Source organism: Trachinotus anak, unplaced genomic scaffold (genome assembly GCF_046630095.1).
Source record: "Trachinotus anak isolate AG129_WGS33_773 ecotype Australia unplaced genomic scaffold, CSIRO_AGI_Tana_v1 ptg000005l, whole genome shotgun sequence".
In the NCBI taxonomy this organism is placed as follows: domain Eukaryota; kingdom Metazoa; phylum Chordata; class Actinopteri; order Carangiformes; family Carangidae; genus Trachinotus; species Trachinotus anak.
The window spans coordinates 7,729,971-7,757,593 of NW_027273856.1; the positions used below are offsets into that span (position 1 = coordinate 7,729,971).

Sequence of the window (27,623 nt, forward strand, 5' to 3'; positions counted from 1 at the left end):
ATGGAGAGGAAAAGGGTGGAGCAGAGTCTGACCTGACACACAGACACCATCAGTGTGTCCTTTACTCTCTGACCGTGTCCACAGTTGGTACAGTAGCCGTTGAGGGCCAATAAACAAATGGTCCTGTGTCTAATTTGTGTAAATGACATGAAGCAAAAATTAGCTTTGTTTCTGTTTGTAAGAAAATAACTCTGATGATGTCACAGTGATGTCATAGTGGTCAGCAAGGTTATCCCAAGGTGTGTGGTTTGAAAGACATGAGCTGTGTCCCAATTCAGGGGCCACATCCTTCAGAGGCTGCAGTCTGCAAAGGTGTGGCCCTTCGTACATTGGTCTGGTCTATGAAGGATTTTCACTTTGCGTCACCAGCTGTTCCCGCCCTTACTGTTGCATCGCAAAGTGCAGCTCCTGTTGCTTAGCAACCTTGACAACAGGTAACTTTTCTTCACAGTAATTTGAGGTTTTAAGGTCCTTGGTTTTAACAGTTATACCGTTACTGTTGAACTTAACTGAGACAGAACACTGACATTTAAAAATGTGTGATCCTCAGACTCTCTGTCTGTGCTGTTTGATGACAGAATATTTTCATTTCTAGCGTGCAGTGAATCTTGGGATATGTTAGACCATGAAGGATCCACCTGTTGGAGCCTTCATAGTCCAGGAAAAGAAGGACACAGATCAGCTCTCAGACCTGTAGGAAGTTTTCATTTGATGCTGATATTATCGAGGCCAAGTAGACACCAGAAGTAAAGGGATACCAGTCATTGGCTTCCCTCAGCACCTCAGCAGAGTGAATTAATGTCTCCTATATATGTTTCCACCATCGTGAACTCACGCAGCATAAACCAGACCAGAATGAGATGATATATATATATATATATATGTGTGTGTGTGTGTGTGTGTGTGTGTGTAATGTGCGTATGTTGCTCAGTACTGAAGAGAGGCCTCCCATATTAAATTAACCCACTGAGGTGTGTGGTTATATAATCTGCTTACACATAATAATTCAGGTGAATGAATTCATAACAGCCTGTGTTATGTGACAGTCAAAGACATATTCATGTTGGTCGTTGATCATAATCAGACCTGTTATACAGTTGGCTCCCTGTGTTAGTTGAGCTCTGGCTGACTGGTCTTCCTCTGTCACAGGTCTGTTCTCTGTGTGTTCAGTCAGTGTTGAACATCAGCTGAACCGGTTCCTCAGAGCTGTGGTGTCTTTTTCTCTCTGCTGAAATCTGGCACCATGAGCTCTTCCATTCTGTCTGACAGGAGAATCGAGCCTGTTCTCGCGAGAGGAGCAGTCTGTACTATGTTTACAAGCAGTACTTATTAGCAGCAGTCTCCCCCTACCGTCACTGCCTTACGGTCCGGCTGAGTGAATGTGGGGTGGACGTCCTGCTGGGAGGACGCAGTACCGACATTTGGTCTCGGACAGCCGGCCGGACGCCTTTTCTGCGGAGAACGTTTTCTGTCGCCCACCAAGCCCCGGTCCGGTGTCGTCGTTTGCCGCCGAGCAGAGCGAGGTAAGGAGGGGATAAGTGAGTGAGCCGTCGGCCGGGGTTTGGCTGGGGTGGTCAGGTGGGACAGTGTCACTGACAGAGCTGTGTTACCGCTCGACAGAACCAGATCCTGGTGGATCTGCTCTCATCCAGTCCAGCTGCAGACCCACGAGGCTCGTGCAGTAATTAACACTGTTTATCTCGTGCGTGACTGACGTGATGCCCTTAAATCTCACATCCTCATCGTAGTCATGGTTACTGACCATTTCTCCGGCTGCTCAGAACCAGCGCCAGTCAGCCTGTCCGTCTGCCGTACGAGCGGCTCTCCAGCATGGGCAGCACGTCAAACCAAACTCCGTTTCATTTACAGGTAATTTTAGGTTCCCTTGTTTATGAACCAGTTTGCACAGTTCGTGGAACATGTGTGGACATCACGTCTGACTCCACAGGAGCAGGGTGTGTTTTCGGCATGAATACAACTGCTGAAGAATAATTAGTTCTAATGAAATTGTATTGTAACTTGACGCTGCTCTGTGTGCTGCCCACAAGCTTGTAGCAGGAGCAAGTAAATGTCAGAGGTATGTGTTTAAATAAATACATTTAATGACATTAACATATAAAAATAGAGAATTTCACTGTGCAACACAGTGAAGTGTTTCCTGATGGCAGGAGGAGGCTGGAGGAGGCAGGAGGAGATGGAGAGGACCATCAGGGAGATGGATGGATGACGGCGTCATGTGGCTGCCGTGTGTTGTTGGCGTCTTCCTCCGTTACACACATTCACTTTGTCTCTCTCTCTCTCGCTCTCTCTCTCTCTCTCTCTCTCTCTCATACACACACTGTGATGGTGAAGGCTTCACCCACAGATGTCTGTAACAGTGGCCTTCCAAGCACATCTCTGACAGTCCTGTGTTTTTGCTTCTCAGAGACTGACTCAGCATTATCACCAGTGTCTGGCTTCATTAAAGACTCATTCCTGTTGTGTGTGTTTTCAGCCTTCATCACTGACTGTGTGCGATCTCCTCCTCACAGGAGCTGAGTCTGTCTCATCTCTAACAGCTCAGTGTCCTGTGCTGCATGTTGCATAACAATGGCTGCTCTCAGGGATGCTGCATGTTGTCAGAGGATAGATGAGTTGAGGCCAAGTTAGCTGAGGGTGTGTTAGTGTGTGTTAGTGTGTGTGTGTTAGTGTGGGTTAAAATGCAGTGACTCTCCCTCCTCCCTCCCTGCGGCTGTCTGAATTTAATACCTCTGTAAGTAATGACAGTAAATGCACTTTGGCAGCAGGCGGTGCGCATTCCTCATCCTCAGAGGAAGGTCTGCCAGAGTGTGATCAGTGCTGCAGGTACAGCAGCTCGCTGATGTACACTAACATTTATATTGATGTTTCAGTGAGAAAACTCACCATTTTAGTAAATGGAATGTAATGTGTGTGTGTGTGTGTGTGTGTGTGTGTGTGTGTGTGTGTGTGTGTGTGTGTGGGGTTACGTGTTGTGTAGCAGAGTGATGAGTGACATGTTTAATGTAGGTAACACAGCCAGCAGCTGAACCCAGGACAGTCCTCCAGAGGTGAACCACAACAGCTTGGTCTCAGGTCTGGGACAGACTGATCTGAGCTCTGGAAACTGTCTGTGGACTCTACTGTATTCAGTCTGCTAATGCTTTATAGCTAACCAGGCTGATAACACACACACACACACACACACACACACACACACACACACACACACACACACACAGACACACACACACACACACACACACACACACACTCCTCCATAGAGTCAGTGTGCAGCTGTAGTTTAAACTAACATGGCGTGAAAAGAATGAACAGTGACTGTAGCTGCTAATGTCATTAGCACCCAACTCACATTATGAGCTGTCGCTATGATAGCCTAAACGTTAGCCCAAACAAGCGAACGTTGCCTAAACAAGCTAACTTTAGCCTAAACAGGCTAACATTGGCCTAAACAAACTAATATTTGCCTAAACAAGATAAAGTTAGTAAGACCAGAGCTGGTCTGACCTCCCTGGGGTTCAGGGGCCTCCTACCTGACCTGTGAGCCACATAAAGCATTTGCTACCCAGTCACACCTGACAGTCACACCTGCCACCAGTCACACAAGACATCCGGTGTAGTTTCCACACACATCTGTGCATGTGTGTAATAATGCTGATATCATAACTGATCTCAGAGCAGTGGAAGCTGAGTCAAGGGCAGCTTGACAAGCACACACATCTGTAGCTAGCTAACGTTAGCCACCCGTCAAAGGTCCGACGCAGGTCTAAAAAGCTCCTGAGACTGCAGCTGTAGTCAAGCTAGCTCCAGAGACTGTACCCTGGTGCTGCCACAGGAGGGCAGTAAATTACATGATGATCAGATCCTTTGTGGACAGGAGGCTGTTATGAGGCCAGATGTAAGGAGATCTATATTTCTCTGACTGAGGTCTGTGTGTAGCTTCAGATCTGCTGGCCTCAACAGATCTGAGTTTTGGCATCGGTTCTTGTGACCCCCCTGAAGTGGGTGTCTGTCCTTAGTCCATTCCTAACTATGGGATATTTTTTTATAATTGCAATTGTACGTGGTGCAGTGTTGTAGCAAGACTTGATCTATATCCTGAGTCAGGCTGAGCAGAGGTTATATCCAGTCTACTGTGGTCTACTGTGGTCTTGTTGTAGTGCTGCTCATCATCATCATTATCATCGAGTCTGGTTTGGATCAGGTCTGCAGCAGTCATCTTTCAGACCTGGTTCATGTTCAAACATGTTGTAGTTTCCACAGTAACACTGCAGAGGCAGTGATGTGCAGTGTGATCTTTGACCTGTGCAGCCTGTGGGCAGGGTGAGGGAACAGTGTGTGACCCACTTCATCAGTCCAGGAAGTGCTCCACATTTAATGATTACATCATCTATATCCACATCAGGAGTGCATGGCTGACACAGTTCATCACAACTCCCTGCTCGAATATTGGCCTCAGAAACTGACAGACGACCCAACTCGACGCTGCAGCGTTCACAGAGCCTCGCCTCCACCGATTCCCTCCCTGGATGGACATAGATGAGGCAGCGAGCTGCAGGACTGGCAGAACAGCCTCAGCTACATCTTCACTTCATCTTTAATCAATTAAATCAACTGAAATCAATTGATCAATCACTGACAGTCCTGATCTTCAGACTCCCTGTACAACAGCAAGAAGGAGACACATTAAAATGATGAGTCACGTTTCAGTGAGATAAAGATTAAGGTCTGTGAAGTGACTGAACCACAGGTCAACACATTGTCTACCACCATGAAGTCAAACACACGCCATGCTGCTGCCCCAAATACTCACTAGAGCACTTAATATGACCCCCCACCCCCGCCCCCTCCTGCTGAAGACCAGCCCCAATAAATGTATTATTTCCTGTTGGATGAATATAAATATAAATATAAAATAAAAACAATTAATTAGAGCTAAATGTGAGCGAAAGTAAATGAATGTTACGACAACATTCAAGACGTGGACCCTGAAAACACTGAGTGTGTCAGTGTGTCCTGCTCCTCTCAGTAGCTTCAGCTCTGTGTTTATAAGACTACACTAATTATAGCACGATTTTCATAATGATATGATCATTACAACCGTGAAGTAAAACCTGTGGTGGTTATCAACGCCTGTAGAAACTGTGTATTTAATAATGAATAAAGCAGACACGTGTTATACGGTGACACATCTTCTCTTTGATGACGTTTGGTTTTAATTTTATTTAAGATGTTTTTATTTTTTTTATTTATTTATTTATTTATTTTTTTTCATATTGTCATCCAGTGGACTGTACGTCCACCCTGAGAGCTCAACACTCTTATCAACTTATCAAACAGATTCAACACAAACACACTCAGAAAACATCTTCATCAATTGGATGTGTGCAGAAGTGGACTTTTCCTATAGGCCATTTCTCTTTCAAAATGAACCACTTCTCTGATGTCATCAGTGGACGTTTACAGCAGATCCTCAACAGTTTTCACTGTTTTTCCTCAGACAGTAGGCGGGGCCTTTATTTACCTGCAGCAGGTAACAGGTCTTTATACCTAATTCCTTCTGTTTGATATGTGTGATTGATCAGAGTGGTGTTTCATTTTGATCCACTCCTGTTTGACCTGTTAAAGTCTTTACATCCTGCGTTAATAAAACAGACTAAACAAAGATGGACGTCACCCACAGGTTTCTGCTGTCCCAACATCGCCATCTTGGCAGTGCCTGACTCCGCCCCTAACTCCTGGTTAACCCGAACAGACTTCAAAAAGGCCACGCCCTCAGTTCTCCATCACTTTAGTCCTTAATAAAATGTAAACAGGTGAGTTCTATAAAATTCAGCCCATACAGTTGTCATGAAGGAGGAAATTAGCTCTAGAGACCAAAACAGTTTTTGTACCAGGCTGTAAACATGCTTATTTCTGCTGTAAAGTTGGACATTTGAACATGGGAGTCAATGGGGACTGACTCACTGCTGGAGCCAGACTCTAGTGGTCGTTAGAGGAACTGCAGGTTTTAGCTCTTCACTGTTGATGCTTCATGTTTCAGACAGAGGTTGATGATTGGTTAAGACAAACTTATCACTCCCTGTAATTTGAGTCTTCAGGCCTCTTTAACATCAGCACACAGCAGGTCCAGGGTCTGGTCTAGTCTGGTGGTTCAGTCCACACCCTGAGTGAAAGTGTGGAGGGTCTTGTCGTGATGAAGTCCCTGGAGATCGTGAAGAAAGCTCTGGGGTGCAGAGTCTCATGGTAACAGAGTGGGTGATGTCATACATGGTTACCGGGGTAACAGAGGGGGTCAGGGTAACCAGGGACCTCCTGGGTCTGTGTGGATGTGGCCTCTCAGCTAACAGGTCAGTGTTGATAATGACTGACTGAGTCCTGACACGTCTCAGTGATGTCTTCTTTATACAAATACACATCTACATCATGGTTTCAGAGTTCCTGGTGTGTGCTATGATTACCAGTGTTGACTGTCCTACAGTGCTTTGAGAAACAGACACAGAGTTAATACTGAGTGTTATCTGATCAGTAATGACTGAGGCTCCTGACACATGATGTCTCATGTCAGACATTCATTAAAGCTCCATTTTGTGTCCAGTCTGTCCCACTGTAAAAACCACTCACCTTCTAGTTCCTCATGGTGTTTTACTCTGCTACTCTGCTCTCTGCTGCACTGGCTGTTTGTGTCTGTGTGTGTGTGTGTGTGTGTGTGTGTGTGTGTGTGTGTGTGTGTGTGTGTGTGTGTGTGTGTGTGTGTTTATGTCCTCTAATCGTGGTGTTGTGTGAAACATTAGATGCCAAACTGCAAAATGGAAAATTCCAGTGATTCCCCTGCTGCCAGTCAGTCTGTCACAGAGCAGAGATGCTTCACTGCTCCTGGGTACTTTGTGTGTCACACTGTGTCACAGCATGTGACACTGTGTGCAGGTTTTTGCACATTACTACGTAACACAAACTCTGTTTGTGTTTATTTTTGATAATGGGACTCTTAAACAACAGATGTTTCAGATGTTTTGTCCAACAGTGTAAAACTCAGAGACGTTAAAGGTCCATCCAGTCTAAAGGTAGATGTCCATGTGTTCTTGATTATAAAGCAGGTCTAGGTTCTATATTAATACTGTGAAAGTATCAAAGCCTCAGTCCACAGAGAAATGCACACAGCCTGTATTCAGAAACTGAGCCTTAAAACCAGCCGTCAGGACCTCTGGAACTTTGTGATGTCACAAAAAAGCAGTCACCGCCCCCAAGCTCCGCCCACCTTGACCCACCATCCAACCTGGTTTCCCTGAGTGTTTATCCAAAATCTGCTTTTTTATTTTTACTGGATCACTCAGAAAATAGTCAGCTAATCAGAAGAGAGACTCTGAGCCTCTCTTCTGATTAGCTCACCGCCCCTTATGTTGCTAGAGCTTCAGAGAGAAGCCTGAGAGAGGAGATGAAAAACTACACTGAGATGATTTTTGGTTCTTAAAACCACAAATATATCTTCTAAAGAACAGTTCCTCACTTTGAGAGGATGACCAAGAGAACGTTTGGAATTCCTTCAATAATTAATTGATAATTAAAGTAGTTGCTGGTTCATTCTCTGTTGCCCAACTAAATATTACTAAATATTAACTAAACGTTTCAGCTGTAATGGTATTATTGCTCATCTAATGGTGTCATTGATCATTAGTCATTGCTGTAGGTTGGAGTAATCAGTTCACTGCATCGTGACAGTACAGTCAGTACAGTCAGTACAGTACAGTACAGTACAGTCAGTAATGATTTGATCACTAAAGACTCTTAAATCTCCTGTTTTGTTGTCGGAGTTCTGACTTGGAGCTTCTTTTATCTTCTTCATGTGATTTGATTGTTTCTATATATATTATCTGACCACATGCACTTCTTCAGTGAGTGAACAGATACGTGATCAAAGCTGCTGTAGTTTAACAGTAATAATCAGGGCTGTGCAACACTACGTTCAAATCACATTAGCTGCATTGTTTTTGATAAAGGTAAAATGTGTCACATCAGACCGTAAATTAAGCGTTGTGGTGCTACAGAGACCTACAACTGCCCTACAAATCAGATTATCCAGACGTGAAGGAACATCTTTGTTTGGTACAAGACCCCAAACAAATCACATCATCAGCATTTTTATATTTTTTCTCTTAATGAAAATGTAATACTAAAATTACTGTTTCAACCAAAACTGTGACTCATCGCAATTTAAAAAATCTGTGAAAATGATCACAATATGATTTTTCTGCATATCATTCAGCCCTAGTCCTAATTAATATTCAGTAAATTACTTCCACAAAAGAACAGATTGATGACAAACATGTTTCTGTATGTTCCATACACTTCACTTATAAACTTAAATCTGTATGTTCCATACACTTCACTTATAAACACGTAGCTGTATGTTCCATACACTTATAAAAATATATTTGTATGTTCCATACACTTCACTTATAAACATGTTTTTGTATGTTCCATACACTTCACTTTAGACATATCTGTATATTCCATACAGTTCACCTATAAACACATAACTGTATGTTCCATACACTAACTCTGGCTCCTCTGTCCAGTGTTTTATCCTGAGGGACACATGACTTGCCCCCGCCCCCGGTGAAACCAATCCTCCTGTGAACTTCATACACAAATTCTTCAGTCTAATTTGAGAAGTGACACACTTTCTCCCACCCAGTCACATCTCCTCCACTCAGTGTCTTACTCTACCCTCCTCCTCCTCCCACCTCCTCTCTGCCTGTTCTCTATTAATCCTCTTTCCCACTCTTTTCTCAGGGATCACTGCTACCAGGTATCACCAGCAGAGCAGTTACTCTGATACATTTAGAGGATATTTATATTTTCAAGACATTAAAGAGCTCAATGTTTACTGACCCAGTGTATATGTAACTGAATCCATGACACTGTTCTCACTGTGGAACATGCACTACCTACTCTAACAATCCCATCATGCAGTGCAGCACTTTTCATAGATGTAAAACTTACAGATGTGCAACTCCTGGCAGTGATGGTATCGATTTGCAAGTGACTGAGATCTCAGTTACAGCAGAAGAGACCAGAGAGATGGAGCTGTGTGTTCAGGACAGAGCTGAAGTCCACATGTGTTCAGCAGAAATATTGTGTCATTTTGTTCACAATCAAACACACAAACACAACAAATAGCCGAGTGCAGTGAGAGTGTGGGTGTGTATGTGTGTCATCACAGTGAGCTGAGGTTTGTACAGAGACCAAAATAGAACCTGTACTGTACACATCTGGAAGCCTGCATTATACACTGGTCCCAGTATGGTCTTAGCATGTAGAATAACCATATATAACCACAAACTGCTGTGTCTACATTAGGTTTGTATACAGATTAAGTTTTATTTTTCTGACACAGAGCAGCATTAATGTCTGTCTGTCTGCTGCAGGTGGACAGACAGACACAGTCCACGTATTTCACACGATGAAACAGTCACATCTGCTTTGTCATGATCATCTGATACTAACATATGCAACATATAGTATATACAACATGTACAATATATAGAATACAGTATATATAATCTATTCTATATATACTACATATACAACCTATAAAATCTATTCAGCAGCATTCAGTCACAGCATGAAACATGTTCAGATCTGTTCCATGTTTAGTCTCATCATGTGTGTGATTGTGTGTTTTTATGAACGCCCAACAATGTGTGGACACAGTTGTCTCCCACCTGTCAGGTCAGAGGTCGCTGTTTATGTTTTGTAATGTATGGTTGTCATAGTGACAGGATTAGCTTGGAGGTACTGTAAGGGATAGGGGGCAGCTGTGTGTGTGTGTGTGTGTGTGTGTGTGTGTGTGTGTGTGTGTGTGTGTGTGTGTGGATACTATTTCTGAGCAGGTCCCTCTCAGTTGTACATAGAGGATCTATTTTGGTGATGTCACCTTCCTCTGTCCCTCATGCACACAACTCTCACTGAGACAAAGAGGACGAGGATGATGATGATGATGATGATGATGATGATGATGATGATCAATATTATTAATATTATTAATTACACTGAATTCTATCACTTCTCAGATACAGTGTCAGAAGAAAAGGAGGAGACTGAACTTGTTGTTTTATCCACACAAACATGCTGATGAGTTCACTTCGTCTCAGACTGTAACAGACATTCAACTGAATCACAGCATCAACATCCTCTATGTTACCACATGAACTGTATTTCAGAACAGGAACCAGTTAGTGACTGGTCTAAGATCAGCTGATTGTAATCACTGGTCTCAGATCAGCTGATTGATATCACGTTCAGACTGTCTGAACACCACAGTGACCTGCGATGATCGTGTGACCTGATGGAGTTGATCAAACAGCTGGTCGTGATGAAGACTGTGAGACTGATGAGACATGTCCATCTGCTGTTGTCTCTGTACTGATGAATATTTAATGAGTCTTTTCTGGGACGACCCACCTACACATCTTCATCACTAACCTGCACCATCCTCATCACACTCAGTCAGGCTGTGGATTCATATCTGATTTCATTATGTGATCATAGTGTGTCATCATTTATCATATTCTCTTGAATGATTACAAGCTCACTTTAATTAAAACCAGTAATTATTTTTAACATTAGTTCATCATGGGATCAACGTGAATTGTCTGATTTTCCTAACTGATGATTTCAGACCTGATTTTGTATTCTTCATCATCATCATCGTTTTCTGATTTCCTCTTGTTAACATTCATGTCTGATCTGAACTGACTCTGAGGTTTTTACTCCTGACATTCAGCCTTTAACACACACTGGTTCATTATATCAGTTTAAATATTCATCTTTAAGACAAAGGGGACAATGTCATTATGAGTCACTGTTCCCAAGCTCTGCAGGGATGATGATGTCATCATCACCTGGTTCCCTCCACAAACAGCCAATAGGATTTCTGCATTGTGTTTGGGACGATTAGTTAGTTAGATGATTAGATCAGTTTCTGATCGTGGCAGATTTTGTTCAGCAGGACAATCTTCACTAATGACACCATTTTATTATGTTTGAAGCCTAAATACAATCTGCAGCAGTGAAAAGCTCATGTTCGGCTAAAAACCAACTACACCGTGATCACATGACTTCACCTTCACCACCACTAAACTTCAACTTGTAGTTTGATTTAGCTCTTTTCTATAAAAGCCTTTCCTCTGACAAAGTTAGTAACGATTGGTTTTCATGTTGGACTGATGACGTTTAACGTCCCCCGAGAACCCTTGTAGTTTCATTTAGACGCTCGTTAGCAACTGGCCTCTTTTAACAGACAGAAAAGCTTCAAGAAATCAAGACTGGGGGATTTACTGACGGATTTCATGTCAGAGAATAAAACCTGAAAATGTGTTGAGCTGCTGTTAACCACAGACCTGATTTCAGTCATCAACCAGAAACACATTCAAACAACCAGAGACTCAGGACCAGGGGACAGGAAGTGATAAGATGAGACTAAAGTCCAGATTTTAGGACTCAGTCCTGCAGAACTCTACTGGCTGAGACTCAGATTTAATTTACAGTGGGAGCTTTCACCTCATGGTCTTCATCATCAGACAGAGGTGAGTTGTCCTAACTACTTCTGGGACATGACTTTGTTTTAAGATATGTCATTATACCAGGGTGTCCTGCAGTGTGGTTATAGAGGCCCCCGCCTGAGAGAGGAGATGTAAAACTGAGATGGTTTTTGGTTCTTAAAACCACAAATATATCTTCTGATGGATACTAACTCTAACACTTAACAAGAAGTTAAAATATGAACAAAACCTTAAAAACATGTGAGAACAGTATCACATGTTAAAATAATATTTTGGACTTCAGTTGTCCATGTGTCTAAACACATCTTTGAATCTACCTTAATGACACCACGAGACCTCTTACTTCCTGTGTCCTCTCCTCCCGCTCCTCATCTGATTCCCCCTCCCCCTCTAAGTCTGTTCTCCGTCACTCTCTGTAATCACATTACTCTCTCTCTCTCTCTCTCTCTCTCTCGCTCTGTAGATCTGAGGGGAAGCAGAGCAGACTCTGCCCTCCCTGACCGGAGAGGGAAACACAACCACTGCTCCAGCCACTCACGCCCTCTTCGCCACCATCATGCAGACCTCTGCCCTTCTCCTTCTCTCCCCAATCTTTGTCCTGTCTCTCCTCATCCCCTCCTGCTCCACCCAGAGCGAGGCAGACCTCATTGTCCAGACACGTACCGGTCGAGTCCGTGGTATCCGCCTGCCAGTCCCAGACCGAAGCTATGTCACCGCATTCCTGGGCATCCCCTTCGCTGAGCCACCGGTAGGGAAGAGGCGTTTCCGTCGTGCTGAGCCCAAGCGTCCATGGACAGGGGTGTACGAGGCCAATGCCTACCCCAACGCCTGCCACCAGTTTGTGGACACGTCTTTCCCCGGTTTCCAGGGCAGCGAGATGTGGAACCCTAACAGGGAGATGAGCGAGGACTGCTTGTACCTCAATGTCTGGGTACCCTCCTCAGCCAGACCACACAACCTCACCGTCATGGTGTGGATCTACGGCGGAGGTACTTAGTCTGGACTTTCAGATTCTTCTCACACTCTCTCTTCCAGTTGGGCTTGAGGTGGATAGAAAACAAACACAGCCTCTTTTAAGAGGATTAAAAATAACAACTACTGTAGACCCAAACGATGAGTGACTCTGACACATTTTAACCTGTTTCCTTATCTATCTATCTATCTATCTATCTAATAATGTGTATGTCTACATACTGAAACATGAATAACTCCACCTTAAAAACCTCATTCAGTCATAGTGACTGTGGTGATAGTTTGGTTGTGAGTCCTTGTGTGTTGTGATGATGTGGTTTCTATGATATTCAACACTTGCAGGGTTCTACAGTGGCTCTTCTTCTCTGGATGTGTACGACGGTCGTTACCTGGCTCACAGTGAGACGGTCATCGTGGTTTCCATGAACTACCGGATCGGAGCCTTTGGCTTCCTCGCTCTGCATGGTTCCTCTGAGGCCCCTGGTAACGTGGGTCTGCTGGACCAGAGGATGGCACTGCAGTGGGTACAAGACAACATCCATTTATTTGGTGGAAACCCCAAACAGGTGAGTTCATCACTGCTTTATTTACAGTATCTAAACAGAGAATCAATTGTGAGCTAATTCTACTTGCTCTTTCAATCTGTTCAACAGGTGACTATCTTTGGGGAAAGTGCTGGTGGTGCTTCAGTAGGATTTCACCTCTTGTCTCCGGACAGCCGGCCTACCTTCACCAGGGCCATCCTCCAGAGCGGGGTCCCCAACTGCCCCTGGGCCTCGGTCAGTCCCGCTGAGGCCCGCAGACGGGCCACACTTCTGGGGAAGCTGGTTGGCTGTAATGGAGGCAATGACACCGAGCTGGTTGACTGTCTGCGCGGCAAAACTCCACAAGAGCTGATTGACCATGAGTGGCAGGTAACGCTAATTCAGCCAGGAGCCGGGGGAGTTCACTTCATCCTCTCCTGGGCTGTGGCACACTCTTTACCAATCTGGACCCTGGATGGTAGTTTTACCCACACTGTTGTAGTCTGACCAGTGGTGGGCTGTCAAAGCACAACAACCACTTGTTTTTAGGTCTGGTTGTTTTGAGTCACTCAGATCAGCTCAGTGCTACATCTTTTTTCCTCTTCTGAGCAGGTCCTGCCATGGTCGGCCCTCTTCCGGTTCTCGTTTGTCCCTGTTGTGGATGGCGAGGTCCTGCCCGACACTCCCGAGGCCATGCTCAACTCAGGCAACTTCAAAGACACTCAGATCCTCCTCGGGGTCAACCAGGACGAGGGCTCCTACTTCCTGCTGTACGGAGCACCAGGATTTAGCAAGGACAACGAGAGCCTGATCTCCAGAGAGGACTTCCTGGAAGGTGAAGATAATAAACAGTGTTACAGGAAACAATGATGTCACCACACAGTCGTTTCTAAACCCCTCATGTAATGTAATAAACTGAAAATCCTTCTGTAAATCAGAGAGAACCATTCTCCACTTCAACTTGTGGAACAGTAAAACCTTTACTATTCACCTGTCAGGTGTCAAGCTGAGCGTCCCACATGCTAACGACATCGGCCTAGAGGCGGTGGTGCTGCAGTACACTGACTGGATGGACGAGAACAACGGAGTGAAGAACCGGGACGCCATGGACGACATTGTAGGAGACCACAATGTCATCTGCCCTCTGGCCCATTTCGCTCGCTCCTACGCCCAGCACAGCGCCCTGAAGGCCAACATGGGTGGAGCTGGGGTGGTGAACAGTGGAGGAAACTCACAAGGTGTGTGTGTGTGTATGTGTGTTTACCTCAGTGCGTGTGTTTGTGATGAAGGTCAAAGGTCGACTTAACTATCATTGTGACATGTTTCCTGACACGTGTGTGGTTGGTGGAGGAAACAACAGGAACTGATCATCAGTTCATCAATAGATCTAACCTCACCGAGCAGCAGGCTTGTTTAACTTCTTTTCACCTGCTCAGTGGTGGTCATGTGATCAACCTCAACCCCTCCCCCTCTCCTCCTCCAGGAGGGGTCTACCTGTACCTGTTCGACCACCGAGCCTCTAACCTGGCCTGGCCAGAATGGATGGGCGTGATCCACGGCTACGAGATTGAGTTCATCTTCGGCCTGCCACTGGAGAAGAGACTCAACTACACTCAGGAGGAGGAGAGGCTGAGCCGACGCATGATGAAATACTGGGCCAACTTCGCACGAACTGGGTGAGATGTCATAGACTGAGCAGTCCTCCTGCTCAGGTGTGAGGACACCTGGGGTAGAACTTTAGTTAGGGTTTGGCGATACATACAGGTGTAATATTAAGGTGAAGGCGAAGGTGAGGTCATCTGGCTGAGGAACCAGTTCAGCTGAGTGGACTAAGAAACCAGCAACTGAGTATGCAACTGAGTATATGGAGACAGTGTTAACGGTCAGTTTTTATTCAGCTTGATCCGTTTTTAATTGCCCCTCCTGTTGCCCCCTCCCATCAGAAATCCAAATGTGAACCATGATGGACAGGTGGAGACCAGGAAGCGCTGGCCCCAGTTCACTGTCAGTGAGCAGAAACACGTAGGACTCAACACTGAAGCTCTGAAGGTCCACAAAGGTCTGAGGAACCAGATGTGTGCCTTCTGGAACCGCTTCCTGCCCCGCCTCCTCAACATCACTGGTAAACACTGCTCCCACTCATCATGTCATATTGATATTGATATATACTGATACTGATACTGATACTGATATTGATCAGCTAATGTTCATTTTTAACATGAACAGAATTATTCCTCATCATTGTAGACCAGTGAAAATGTGAACATGGAGGAAGTGTTCAGTTTGTATGATCAGTGAAGATCAAACGTGATAAGATATAAAACTGTTTCAAATGAACCTAATGAATAAAACTTGATCAGGTAGAACAGGTGACATTAATCCTCTTGCGTCTGTAGCAGCTTCTGACAGGTCACCTTTGGACCACAGACTGTATGTAACCCTGGACTCAGACTCTGGGTGTGAACTGTGAAGCCAGTGCTGAAGAGCCTTAAAACTGCATTCTTTCTAATGAGCATCAGGGGGCGACTTCACTGGTTGTAAAAAGAAGTCTGATTGTATTGAAGTCTATGGGAAAATGACCCTACTCCTCGCTTGATTTATTACCTCAGTAAACGTTTTCCTGAAGAGTTGATGGTCTCAGTCCCTAGTTTCAAGTCTTCTTCAATACAACATGATGTTCATTTTTTTTAAATTATGCTCCATTTAGAGGAAAATAGACCAAAGCAGGGGATGCATTAGGGTGGGGCTACTGTGTGATTGACAGACTGTACCATACAATCAGGATAGAGGACAGAGCAGGTCAGCTCCACCCCTCACTCCTCCTCAGCTCCACTTTCTCCTCCAAATATGGTTTCTTCTGGTTTCAAAGAAACCTAGATGGCGATCGACAAATTACAAGCTGGAGGCTTCAAAACGACATCTCACAAACCATTGGGTGACGTCATGGTGGGCTGACTCTTGGTCTGGACCAGGTGGTTAGATCCAGACCCCTCTGTTCAAGACCAAGCATCAACAGTGAAGAGCTAAAAGCTGCAGGTCCTCTAATGACCACTAGAGTCTGGCTCCAGCAGTGAGTCAGTCCCCATAGACTCCCATGTTAAAATGTTCAACTTTACAGCAGAAATAAGCATGTTTACAGCCTGGTACAAAAACTGTTTTGGTCTCTAGAGCTAATTTCCTCCTTCATGACAACTGTATGGGCTGAATTTTATATAACTCACCTGTTTACATTTGATTATTATTTATATATTTTTTATTACTAAAGTTATGGCAAATTGAGGGTGTGGCCTCTTTGACTGAGAGATGGGTGAGCGTATGCACCGAAATCTACGGCTCCACCTCTTTGACCATTTTTGGATTAGCTGGGAGTTAAGGGCAGAGTCAGGCAGTGACAGGATGGTGATGTCGGAGTAGTAGAAACCTGTGGGAGATGTCACAGAGGCTACCTCCATCTTTATTTACAGTCTGTGTTCCAGCTAATCACTGAGCTCAGTTTCACTTCATTTATTAACAAAAAGAAACTACAGGTAAATCCTTCAGGTGTGGTCAGTTACACAAGACCCGCCCTCTGGAGGTTTGAACCAGTCAGAACTCTCTAACAGCTCTGCTCTCATTCGTCAGACAACATCGACGAGGCAGAGCGTCAGTGGAAGGTGGAGTTCCACCGCTGGTCGTCCTACATGATGCACTGGAAGAGCCAGTTTGACCACTACAGCAAGCAAGAACGCTGCACCGACCTCTGAGCGCCCATCCCCGGGGGGGGGGGGGGTCTCTCCACAGCCCCTCAGTCCAGTTCATCCACCGTCATTTTTTATTTTCAGTGTTTGTGTGTCCGCACACAGACTGTGTGTGTTTGTGTGCGTCTATTTATATTATTTATACTATTTATTTGAGTTTGTTCTGAGTTTGACTCAGGGCTGTGGAGGGAACTGGAGTCAGTGTGGAGTATTAGAAATGATGTGTCATTACCTCGGGTATGTATGTGTGTGTGTGTGTGTGTGTGTGTGTGTGTGTGTGTGAGAATGTGTGTGTGTTTAACTCAGACAGGCCCATGACACTGCACCACTGCTGCTTCACTCTGTGTTAACTTTCTGTTTCCTTCTTTACAACAGATCAGGGTTTTGTTTTCTAGTCTCTCAGTTCTCACCTGAGACAATGACCTCTAGTCTGACCTCTGACCTGACACCATGACCTCAAGTCTGACCTCTGACCTGACACCATGACCTCTAGTCTGACTTCTAGTCTGACCTCTGACCTGACACCTTTGTCTTGTCTATCAGGTGGTGAACAGCTGAGTTACATCCTAATCTTTGAGTGAACCGTCTCGTTAGTGTCTCTGAAGCCACGATGTCACCTAATCTGAGGTCAGATTCACAGGAACAGGAAGTGAAGCTGTTCAATAATGATGTCAGAAATATCTGATATAATGAAAAGATGTGAGAGTCAGATTTGACTCCACAGCTACAATCAGACTGCTCTAACAGCTAACATCTGTTTAAATGATTAGCTAATCAATAATCAGCTGATGATAAATGATCATCAGAGTTAAACCTGATGACTGATGCTTGGTTTGATTTTTCATCTAAAAGCCAACAACGTTTCTTCAGTGGATTTTCATTCAGTCAGCTGATAGATCAATGGACTGATATTGCTCTGTTTTAAAGCTGCTGGATGTCAGACTGTCTCAGTGTGGCGCCCTCTGGTGGCAGCATTAACACTGCAGACAACAGGACCCTGCACCCTCAGATAAATCATAAGACCATGATGATGATGATGATGATGATGATGATGATGATGATGATGATGTAATAATACTTCCTGTGTCACATGATGTGGAAGTAAATGACTCCAGGTTTGGTTTGTCCTTTTTTTGGCTTGTTCTTACATCATAGTGAGTCAGTTTCTACAGGGAGAGATGACGGTGATAAAGTCTCTGAGGTCCTGACTCTGGGTAGTGACATCATCACACTGAGGTTCTGACTCTGGACAGTGACATCGTCACACTGAGGTCACGACCTCCTTCAATGAACCCACAGTGACAACAAATAAGAAGTCAGTGTGTCCACACCTGAGTTTATTATTCTGTTAGGTCTGTCACAGGACACACCAGGCCTTTTCACAATAAAACTAAAATAAAACTAAATTAAATGAATGAAAAATCACAACATTTAGATTTTTCAGATCTAATCTCATGACCTCAGTGTGTGTGTGTGTGTGTGTGTGTGTGTGTCACTGCTCTCTCTCTCTCTCTCCCATCAGTTATCTTCTTCTCTATTCCTTCCATCTTGTCTCTCCTTGTCTCTTTCCTCTCCATCACCCTCCTCTTCCTCCTCCTCCTCCATCTGTCCCTCTCCCTCCATCACCGCCCTGTTGTTTGGCCATTCTCTTTCTCCTTCCTCCACCTCTTTAATCTTCCTCTCCTCTCTGCCTGTTATCTCTAACCTCCACCCACCCTCCTGTCCTTCCTCCTCTCTTCCTTTCATCGTTCTCTCCCTCCTCTCACTTTGGTGTCATCCCTCTTTTTTCCTCTTTCCATCCCCTCATTCCTCCTTTTTTCTTCCACCTGATCTAACTTTTCTCCTCTTCATCATCTCTCTCTCTCTTTTCTCATTCCTTCTTAGTCCATCTCTCAGTAGCACCCCCCACCCCCCCACCCCGTCCTCCTGCTCTGTCGTTAGTCTAATGGAGGCAGAGTAATTCACTCAGTAGCAGGATAATGTGACAGAGCGCTGGCTCAGCCTCTGGGCTGCTAGCCCACAGGACGAGATGGATGGATGGAGGTGAAAACGTAGAAGAGAAGGAGGAGGAGGAGTGCGGGCAGTGATGTGATGGAAAGATGAAAGGACAGTCAGAGAAATACATCATTACATAACAGAGGAAATAGCCTCAGTGGCTCTGAACGTTTTCACTTTATCTCATAATGAACTCAGATCCATCACAGGAAGTTAAACGAGGTCACATGTTCATCCTCTACAGCTGATCACATGACGTCTGAGGTAAAACACGATTCGTTCCTCTGAGAACGTGACGGTTCTCTTCACAGGTCCTGATCTTGTTCTCATTAGAACTTGTCCTCAGTAGATTCTCAGTCTCAGTCACATGATCAGAACACAACAGCTCCTCATGTTGTGAGTCTGTTGTGTTGTTGTGGGACTAATATAATCCAAAGTTCGTCATGTGATCATTGAGTCACGTCACAGGTTCTTACTGTGTTGTATTGTTTCAGCTTCATCTGCTCATGATCTTTTCTTCGCCACAGACTGAGAGGAAGATTCAGCACTGAGAGATAATTAATAAAGATCATTAATAATGATGAGTAATTACATTTAATAACACTGAAGAAGAAGAAAAGAGTCAACCTCAGATCTTTGGGACATTTACATTATCATCAACCTGTGTGTTTGTGTGTACGTGCGTGCGTGCTCTGTTGATTTGACCACTGGAAGGGAGCAGAGTTGGCTCTGATCTCTGATTGGCTGACGGCTGCAGCATGTGACGCTCCTGTCTCTGGACCTGGACTGTAGCTGATGTCTAACGTACCAGTGAAGAATGCATGTGTGACAGGCTGCGTGATTGACAGCTCCTCCAGCTCCTCTCATCCAATGGGAGACCCTGCTTAAGTCCTGCCCCCCTCCCGGCCCCCCTGTCAGACCCTGTGCATGCCCTGCAGTGGACCCTGTCCCAGTGTAACCTGCCAAACGTGACTGTTATTTCTGTAAGATTTGTACTTTTGAACAGACAGTGAGTCATTATCTGTAATGTTGGATGTTAGCAATAACCTGAACACATCAGTAAAGGAATATATTTGATATTTAAATACCACATGATTAAACAATGATCATAGAGGTTGTGTTTTAAAGCAATATAAAGATAATTATTCCCAGTATAAACTAACTGAGTGCCATAAACTGTTCAGTTTGTCTCTGTAGCTCCACTGTCTCTGTGTATCATGAATGCTGACTTGGTTATAGCAACAGAAATAAAGAGCCTGCTGCTTCTGTCAGCCTCCAGTGTTCATTGAGTCTGATCCAGACCAGGATCCACACAGGTTCAAGATCCAGGACGTGAGTCCCCCTGAGATCTGTCAGACTTTAATCACTGTCCTCAGGGTAAAGTAAGAAACAGTGAGTGTGTTCTTGCTTCTTCCTTTGACCCTGGGTCTGTGGTCATCTTTATTACAGGGTGATCATTGTTTCTGAGCTCATGGTGGTGAGAAGACATCAGTGATAAACATGAGACATTTTATTTTTCTCATATATAATAAACCAGTTCCACGAGACACTCGTCTCTCTGACAGTGGTCTGCTTCCACCTGGTGGCTCCTCTCTGCACTGACACTGAGCTCAGGTAATTCTCACAGGTGTCAACAAGCACCGCCAAGCCGAAGCTGCTCTATCAAAACTCTTCATACAGTCTGAGTCCAACAGGCATCAGTTCATCTCACGAACTCAAGTCAAACCACAACACACACTCACTGTAACAACTCAAACCACCAGAACACTTTATACACACTGTCACTGTAACACACTCACTGTAACACACTGTCACTATAACATACTGTAACTATAACACTGTCACTGTAACACACTCACTGTAACACTGTCATTGTAACACACTGTAACTATAACACTGTCACTGTAACACACTGTAACTATAACACATTCACTATAACACACTGTTACTGCAACATACTGTCACTGGAACACACTCACTTAAAACACCAGCAACACTCAAATAATAAACTTTTGTTTATCAGCTGTATAGGTAATGGTGTTATCAATAATAATGACAGGTAACAGTGGTTGATAGTAATGATGAGTAGTGGTGGATCTGGATCCTGTTGCTTTAGAGGCAGAGAGACCTGCAGAATGAGGACAGAGAGAGGGAGAGAGAGGAGAAGCACAAACTACGGGAGAGAAAAAAAATACAAAGTTAATGGCATGAAGTCATCGAGAGAGAGAGAGGGAGAGAGAGAGAGAGAGAGCGCCCAGTGAATCATGGGAATCCCCCAGCAGTTTAGCTCTATAGCAGCATAACTAAGGGATGGGTCAGGACATACCCGAGCCAGCCCTAACTATAAGCTTTACTAAACAAGACAGTTTTAAGCCTGATCTTAAAGGTAGAGAGGGGGTCTGCCTCCTGAACCCACACTGGGAGCTGGTTCCACAGGAGAGGAGCCTGATAGCTGTAGGCTCTGCCCCCCATTCTACTCTTACAAACTCTGGGAACCACAAGTTGACCTGCATTTAGAGAGCGAAGTGTCCTATTGGGAAAATAGGGAACTATAAGCTCTCCAAGGTACGATGGTGCTTGACCATTAATGGCTTTGTAGGTGAGGAGGAGGATTTTAAATTCTATCCTGGATTTTACAGGGAGCCAATGCAGAGAGGCTAACACAGGAGAGATGTGATCCTGTTTCCTAGTTCCTGTCAGTACTCGTGCTGCCGCATTTTGGATCAATTGGAGGCTTTTTACTGAAGTTTTGGAACATCCTGACAATAAAGAGTTACAGTAGTCCAGTCTTGAGGTAACAAATGCATGAACTAGCTTTTCAGCATCCTTTAGACATAGGTCTGATTTTAGCAATATTGCGCAGGTGGAAGAAGGCTGTCCTAGAGACTTGCTTTATATGTGAAGTAAAGGACAAGTCCTGGTCAAAAATGACACCAAGGTTTCTGACTGTAGCTCTGGAGGCCAAGGTGATGTCATCCAGAGTCAGTATATTATCACATAGTGTATCTCTGAGGTGTTTTGGGCCAATTACAATAACTTCAGTTTTGTCTGAATTTAAGAGTAAGAAGTTACTGGTCATCCAGATTTTTATGTTCTTAAGACACACCTGAAGCTGGGCTACCTGGTTAGTCTCACCTGGCTTCATGGATAAGTACAGCTGGGTGTCATCTGCATAACAATGGAAATTCATCTGGTGCCTCCTAATAATGTTTCCTAGAGGAAGCATATATAGAGTGAAAAGTATTGGTCCAAGCACAGAACCTTGTGGAACTCCATGACTGACTTTAGTGATGATAGAAGAGTCATTATTCACATGAACAAACTGGAGTCTGACAAATAAGACTTAAACCAGCTTAGAGCGGTTCCTTTAATGCCGACCATATGCTCTAGTCTCTGTAATAGAATCTTATGATCGATGGTGTCAAATGCAGCACTAAGATCTAGTAGGACAAGTACAGAGACAAGTCCATTGTCTGAAGCTATGAGGAGATCATTGGTAACCTTAACCAGAGCTGTTTCTGTGCTATGATGGACTCTAAAACCTGACTGAAAATCTTCAAACAAACCATTTCTGTGCAAATAATCACAGAACTGGTTTGCAACAACCTTCTCAAGGATTTTGGAAATAATGGGGAGGTTAGATATAGGTCTATAATTGGCTAAAACATCTGGATCAAGAGTAAGCTTTTTGAGTAGACCTTTAATTACTGCAATTTTAAAAGCCTGCGGTACATAACCAGTTGATAAAGATAAGTTAATCAGGCTTGATATAGAGGTGTTGATTAAAGGAAAAACTTCTTTGAACAGCCTTGTTGGAACGGGGTCTAGAAGACAAGTCGATGGTTTAGATGACGAAACTGTTGAAGTGAGCTCAGTGAGATGTACAGGAGAGAAACAGTCAAAATATAAACCAGTCACAGTGGACAGTACATCTGAGCCAGCTGTGGGGAGGAGATGGTGAATTTTTTCTCTAACAGAGACAATTTTATTTGTAAAGAAGCTCATAAAGTCATTACAACTGAGGGCTAAAGGTATAGATGGATCAACAGAGCTGTGGCTGTCTGTCAGCCTGGCTACAGTGCTGAACAGAAACCTGGGATTGTTCTTGTTTTCTTCTATCAATGATGAATAATAGGATGTTCTGGCTTTATGGAGACTTTTTTTATACGCCAATAGGCTGTCTTTCCAAGCCTTTAGAGATTCTTCCAGGTTAGTAGAACGCTACCTTCTTTCTAGCTTCCTTGAATTTTGCTTTAAAGCTTGTGTTTCTGAGTTGTACCATGGAGCTAGCCTTCTCTGACTCACCACCTTCTTCCTCAGAGGGGCCACAGTATCTAGAGTTGCACGCAGTGAGGCTACAGTACTGTCAACAAGATCATCAACCTGTGTGGATGTGAAGTTAAGACAGCCGTCCCTCACTGCATTGATACATGGCAGTGGGCTAAGTACTAATGGGATTCTTTCTTTAAATGGTATTGTCAGAGAGACATCTGCTGTAATGGATTTTTTCCCCAGATGCTGTGTAGTCCATGACTGAAAACTCAAATGTTAGCAGAAAATGGTCAGATAAAAGAGGGTTTCTGGGAAATACTGTTAGATATTCAATGTCAATCCCATAAGTCAGAACCAGATCAAGGGTATGGTTAAAAGAGTGAGTGTGTAACGTAGTTACACTAACTCTTAGTTTATTTTTATTGGTTTCATTTCACTTCATGAACTCCCCTGTCATTTCAGATTCTTCCCTGCCATGCAATCAACTCATTTCCTTCACCTGGGTTTCCCCACCCATCTCCTCCTCACCTGCAGTCCATTTGCTCATTAGTTCCTCAGTATATATACTAGTCCATTTTCACTTGTTCCCTGCTAGATTGTCTTGTGTAATACATTTCCAAGCTCTCCAGCATTTCTAGTTCTGCCTTCCTGTGATTTGTTTGCCTGATTCTGATCTCCTGGTTTTGACTCTGCCTGTTTTTTTTTGGACTAAGTAAACTGATCTTCCCTTGCTACTCGTCTGCCTCATTGTCGTGCTTCTGGGTTCTCCTTTGTCTGCATCAGTGAGCGTGACAGAACAATCTGGCCACCATGAACCCAGCCGACACTGACTCAATCTGTAATGAGCTGAGAGCACAGGCCAGCGCTCTTCAGCGCCACGATGAACAATTTACCTCCATTTCAGGCGGTTTGCAGGAGATGGCGGCTCGTCATGATAGGAGCATGGGCACCATTCAAGAACTTCTCCAAAGGCTCTCGCTGTCAGGTCATGGTCCGGGCCCTGCATCGTCTGTCAGCCCTCCTGTCCAGACTCCTCCTGTGTTGGATGCTCGTTTGCCTCCTCCGGAACGTTATTCCGGTGCTCCGGGTAGCTGCCGGCCATTCCTCGTGCAGTGTTCCCTTGCCTTTGAACTCCAGCCTTCCGCCTTCCCCAGTGAAAGGTCCCGGGTGGCGTATATTGTCTCTCTGCTTGCCGGCAGAGCTAGAGACTGGGGAACCGCAGAGTGGGAGAAGGAATCCGCCATCTGCTCATCTGTCAAGCTGTTCTCCGACGAGCTGCGGAAAGTTTTCGACCACGTCACACCCGGAAGAGAGGTCGCTCTGGATTTGTTTAACCTGACGCAGGAGGGAAGATCTGTATCTGATTACTCTATTGAGTTCCGTACTGTAGCAGCTGAGAGTAACTGGAATGCTGCTTCGCTCTTCGATGCCTTTTACAACGGCCTCTCAGATGACATCAAAGATAAGCTGGCGGCCCGCAATCTTCCTGCTGATTTGGACGCTCTTGTGTCTCTGTCTATCCGCATAGACAGTCGTCTGCGGGAGCGGCGTAGGGAGAGAGTGTGGTCTGCTGCTTCCCCTGGCCGGGTTAACCAGCCATTTCACCCTCCGGGGCGTCCTTTTGAGCAGCGCACTAATGCTCCTGGTGACGCTCCTGAGACTATGCAGCTGGGCAGGACACGGCTGTCTACTGCAGAACGACAGCGCCGCCTAAGGGAGAACAGGTGTCTGTACTGTGGTCAGGACGGCCATTTCGCCTCTTCGTGTCCAGTAAAAAGACATGGCTCACCAGTCATCCTGAGGACGCTGGTGAGCCGGTCTGTGAACTCTGAAATGCCCTCTCGGTCTTTGGTTCAGGTCAAGCTGCTCTGCTCTGGGAATTATCAGACTGTTCCAGCCCTCATTGACTCTGATGCAGATGAAAGCCTGTTGGACATGACTCTTGCCTCCCAGCTGGGTCTTGGTCAGGTGGATCTGGAGAAGCCTATCGACGCCTCAGCCTTGGATGGTCGTCTCCTCGTCCGGGTTACACATCGATCTACTCCCCTTCAAATGACCATTTCAGGTAATCACACTGAGACTCTTTCTTTTCACCTGATTAATGCTCCACAAGAACCTGTCATTTTGGGGTTTCCTTGGCCTAGGAGACATAATCCACACATTGACTGGTCTTCAGGAACTATACTGCAGTGGAGTACTCATTGTCATGCTGTCTGTTTGAAGTCTGCCCTGTCATCTGCTTCTGGTTTGACTGTCCCCTCTGAGTTTCCAGACCTGTCAGGAGTTCCTACGGATTACCTGGATTTGAAAGAGGTACAACTCCCCCTAGGGGGCGACTCTTCTCCTTATCATTTCCTGAGACAAAGGCTATGGAGAAATACATCAATGACTCCCTGGCGGCAGGGATCATACGACCATCATCGTCTCCCGCTGGAGCAGGGTTGTGTTTTTTTTGTTTGTTTTTTTTTTTTTTGTTTTTGTTTTTTTTTTTTTTTGTGGATAAAAAGGACAAGACCCTACGACCTTGCATTGACTTCAGGGGATTTAATGACATTACCATAAAAAACATGTACCCTCTTTCATTAATCTCCTGCTTTTGAACTGCTGCAAGGGGCTACCATTTTCTCCAAACTCGACCTCCGTAACGCGAGAATCAGGGAGGGTGATGAGTGGAAGACAGCCTTTAATACTCCTAGTGGTCATTATGAGTATTTGGTCATGCCATTTGGTCTCACTAATGCTCCTGCAGTCTTCCAGGGATTAGTCAATGATGTCCTGTGGGATCTGCTCAACATATCTGTTTTCATGTATCTGGATGACATTCTCATTGTTTCTAAGTCCAGGGAGGAGCATGTGGTGCATGTACGTCAAGTCCTCCAGAGGCTCTTGGAGAACCAGCTCTTTGTCAAGGCAGAGAAGTGTGAATTTCACGCTTCAGAGGTATCCTTCCTGGGTTTCATCATCAACGCTGGCAACATCCGGATGGATCAAGATCAAGGCAGTCACTGACTGGCCAACTCCATCCACACGCAAGGAGCTTCAACACTTCCTGGGATTTGCCAACTTCTATCGAAGGTTCATTCGGAACTACAGTTCAGTGGCAGCTCCCCTCACCGCTCTCACTTCCCTCAGTAAGCCCTTCGAGTGGTCCTCCGTGGCTGAAGTGGCTTTTGGTGAGTTGAAGTCACGCTTCACCTCTGCTCCTATTCTCATCTTTCCAGATCCTGCTCGCCAGTTTATTGTGGAGGTGGATGCCTCGGACACCGGTGTTGGGGCAGTTCTTTCTCAGCGGTCGGCTGAGAAGGTTCACCTATGTGCTTTCTTCTCACATTTCTTCGGGAGCTGTTGGTCAAGCTTGCACTGGAGGAATGGAGACACTGGTTGGAGGGGGCAGAGCAACCATTTGTGGTTTGGACTGACCACAAAAACCTTGAGTACATCCGATCAGCCAAGAGACTTAACTCTCGTCAAGCGAGGTGGGCTCTCTTCTTTAACCGTTTTGACTTCTCCCTCTCACACAGACCAGGTTCCAAAAACGTCAAGCCTGATGCCCTGTCCCGTCAGTTCCAGTCAGAGAATTCCCCATCCAAGCCTGAAGGTATTCTCTCCTCTGCATGCGTCATCGGGGTGGTAACCTGGAAAGTGGAGGAAAAGGTGAAACGCTCCCACACAGAACACCCTGCTCCTAGTGCTTGTCCAGAGAACCAATTGTTTGTTCCAGACAGTCTCTGTTCTGAAGTCCTCCAGTGGGGGCACTCTTCTCGTCTGGCTTGTCATCCTGGGGTGAGACGCACTTTAGCCCTTCTTCGACAGCGCCTCTGGTGGTCTTCCATGGAAAGGGACACCAGGGAGTTTGTTGCTGCTTGCCATGTCTGCTCTCAACATAAGATCTCTCACCAAGCTCCATCCGGTCTCCTTCATCCTCTGCCAGTTCCTCGCCGTCCCTAGTCTCATGTTTCTTTGGACTTTGTCACCGGCCTACCACGGTAACACAGTTATACTCACTGTTATTGATCGTTTTTCCAAAGCTGCCATGCTCATTCCATTACCCAAATTACCCACTGCCAAGGAAATGGCTGAAGTTCTGTTACAACATGTGTTCCGGTTACATGGTTTCCCATCTGATGTGGTCTCTGACCGGGGACCACAATTCACCTCTCACTTTTGGTCCAAGTTTTGCAGGATGCTGGGGGCTACTGTCAGTTTGTCATCTGGTTTCCACCCACAATCCAATGGTCAAGCGGAACGCATGAACCAAGAGATGGAGACAGCTCTGCGCTGCCTTGCTTCCCGCAATCCCTCCTCCTGGTCTGAGCAACTCCTGTGGATTGAGTATGCTAATAATACTCTGCCCAGTTCAGCCACTGGACTTTCACCCTTCCAATGCTCCTGGGGCTACCAACCACCACTCTTTCCAGAACAAGAACATGAAGCCAGCGTTCCCTCTGTTCAGGCATACATCTGACGGTGTTGGTGCACTTGGATGCAGGCCCGTTCCACACTCCTCCTGGACCGTTACCAACGATCGGCCAATCGACATC

At 45.2% G+C, this 27,623-nt stretch overlaps 1 protein-coding gene across 2 annotated transcripts; it reads left to right on the forward strand.

Annotated features, from left to right (window-relative positions):
- Positions 1-20,076, forward strand: ache (acetylcholinesterase (Yt blood group)). 2 transcript variants are annotated; one of them, XM_071478115.1, is made up of 9 exons: positions 1-1,523; positions 12,046-12,571; positions 12,897-13,120; positions 13,208-13,468; positions 13,691-13,913; positions 14,077-14,316; positions 14,562-14,754; positions 15,022-15,200; positions 16,700-20,076. In XM_071478115.1, exons 2-9 carry the CDS (start codon positions 12,139-12,141, stop codon positions 16,819-16,821), a joined length of 1,875 nt encoding a protein of 624 aa, XP_071334216.1. In that variant the 5' UTR covers positions 1-1,523; positions 12,046-12,138; the 3' UTR covers positions 16,822-20,076. The 2 variants fall into 2 exon arrangements, with proteins under 2 accessions (XP_071334216.1, XP_071334217.1); XM_071478116.1 differs by lacking the exon at positions 1-1,523 and adding an exon at positions 5,807-6,368.
- The last annotated feature ends 7,547 nt before the right edge of the window (positions 20,077-27,623 follow it).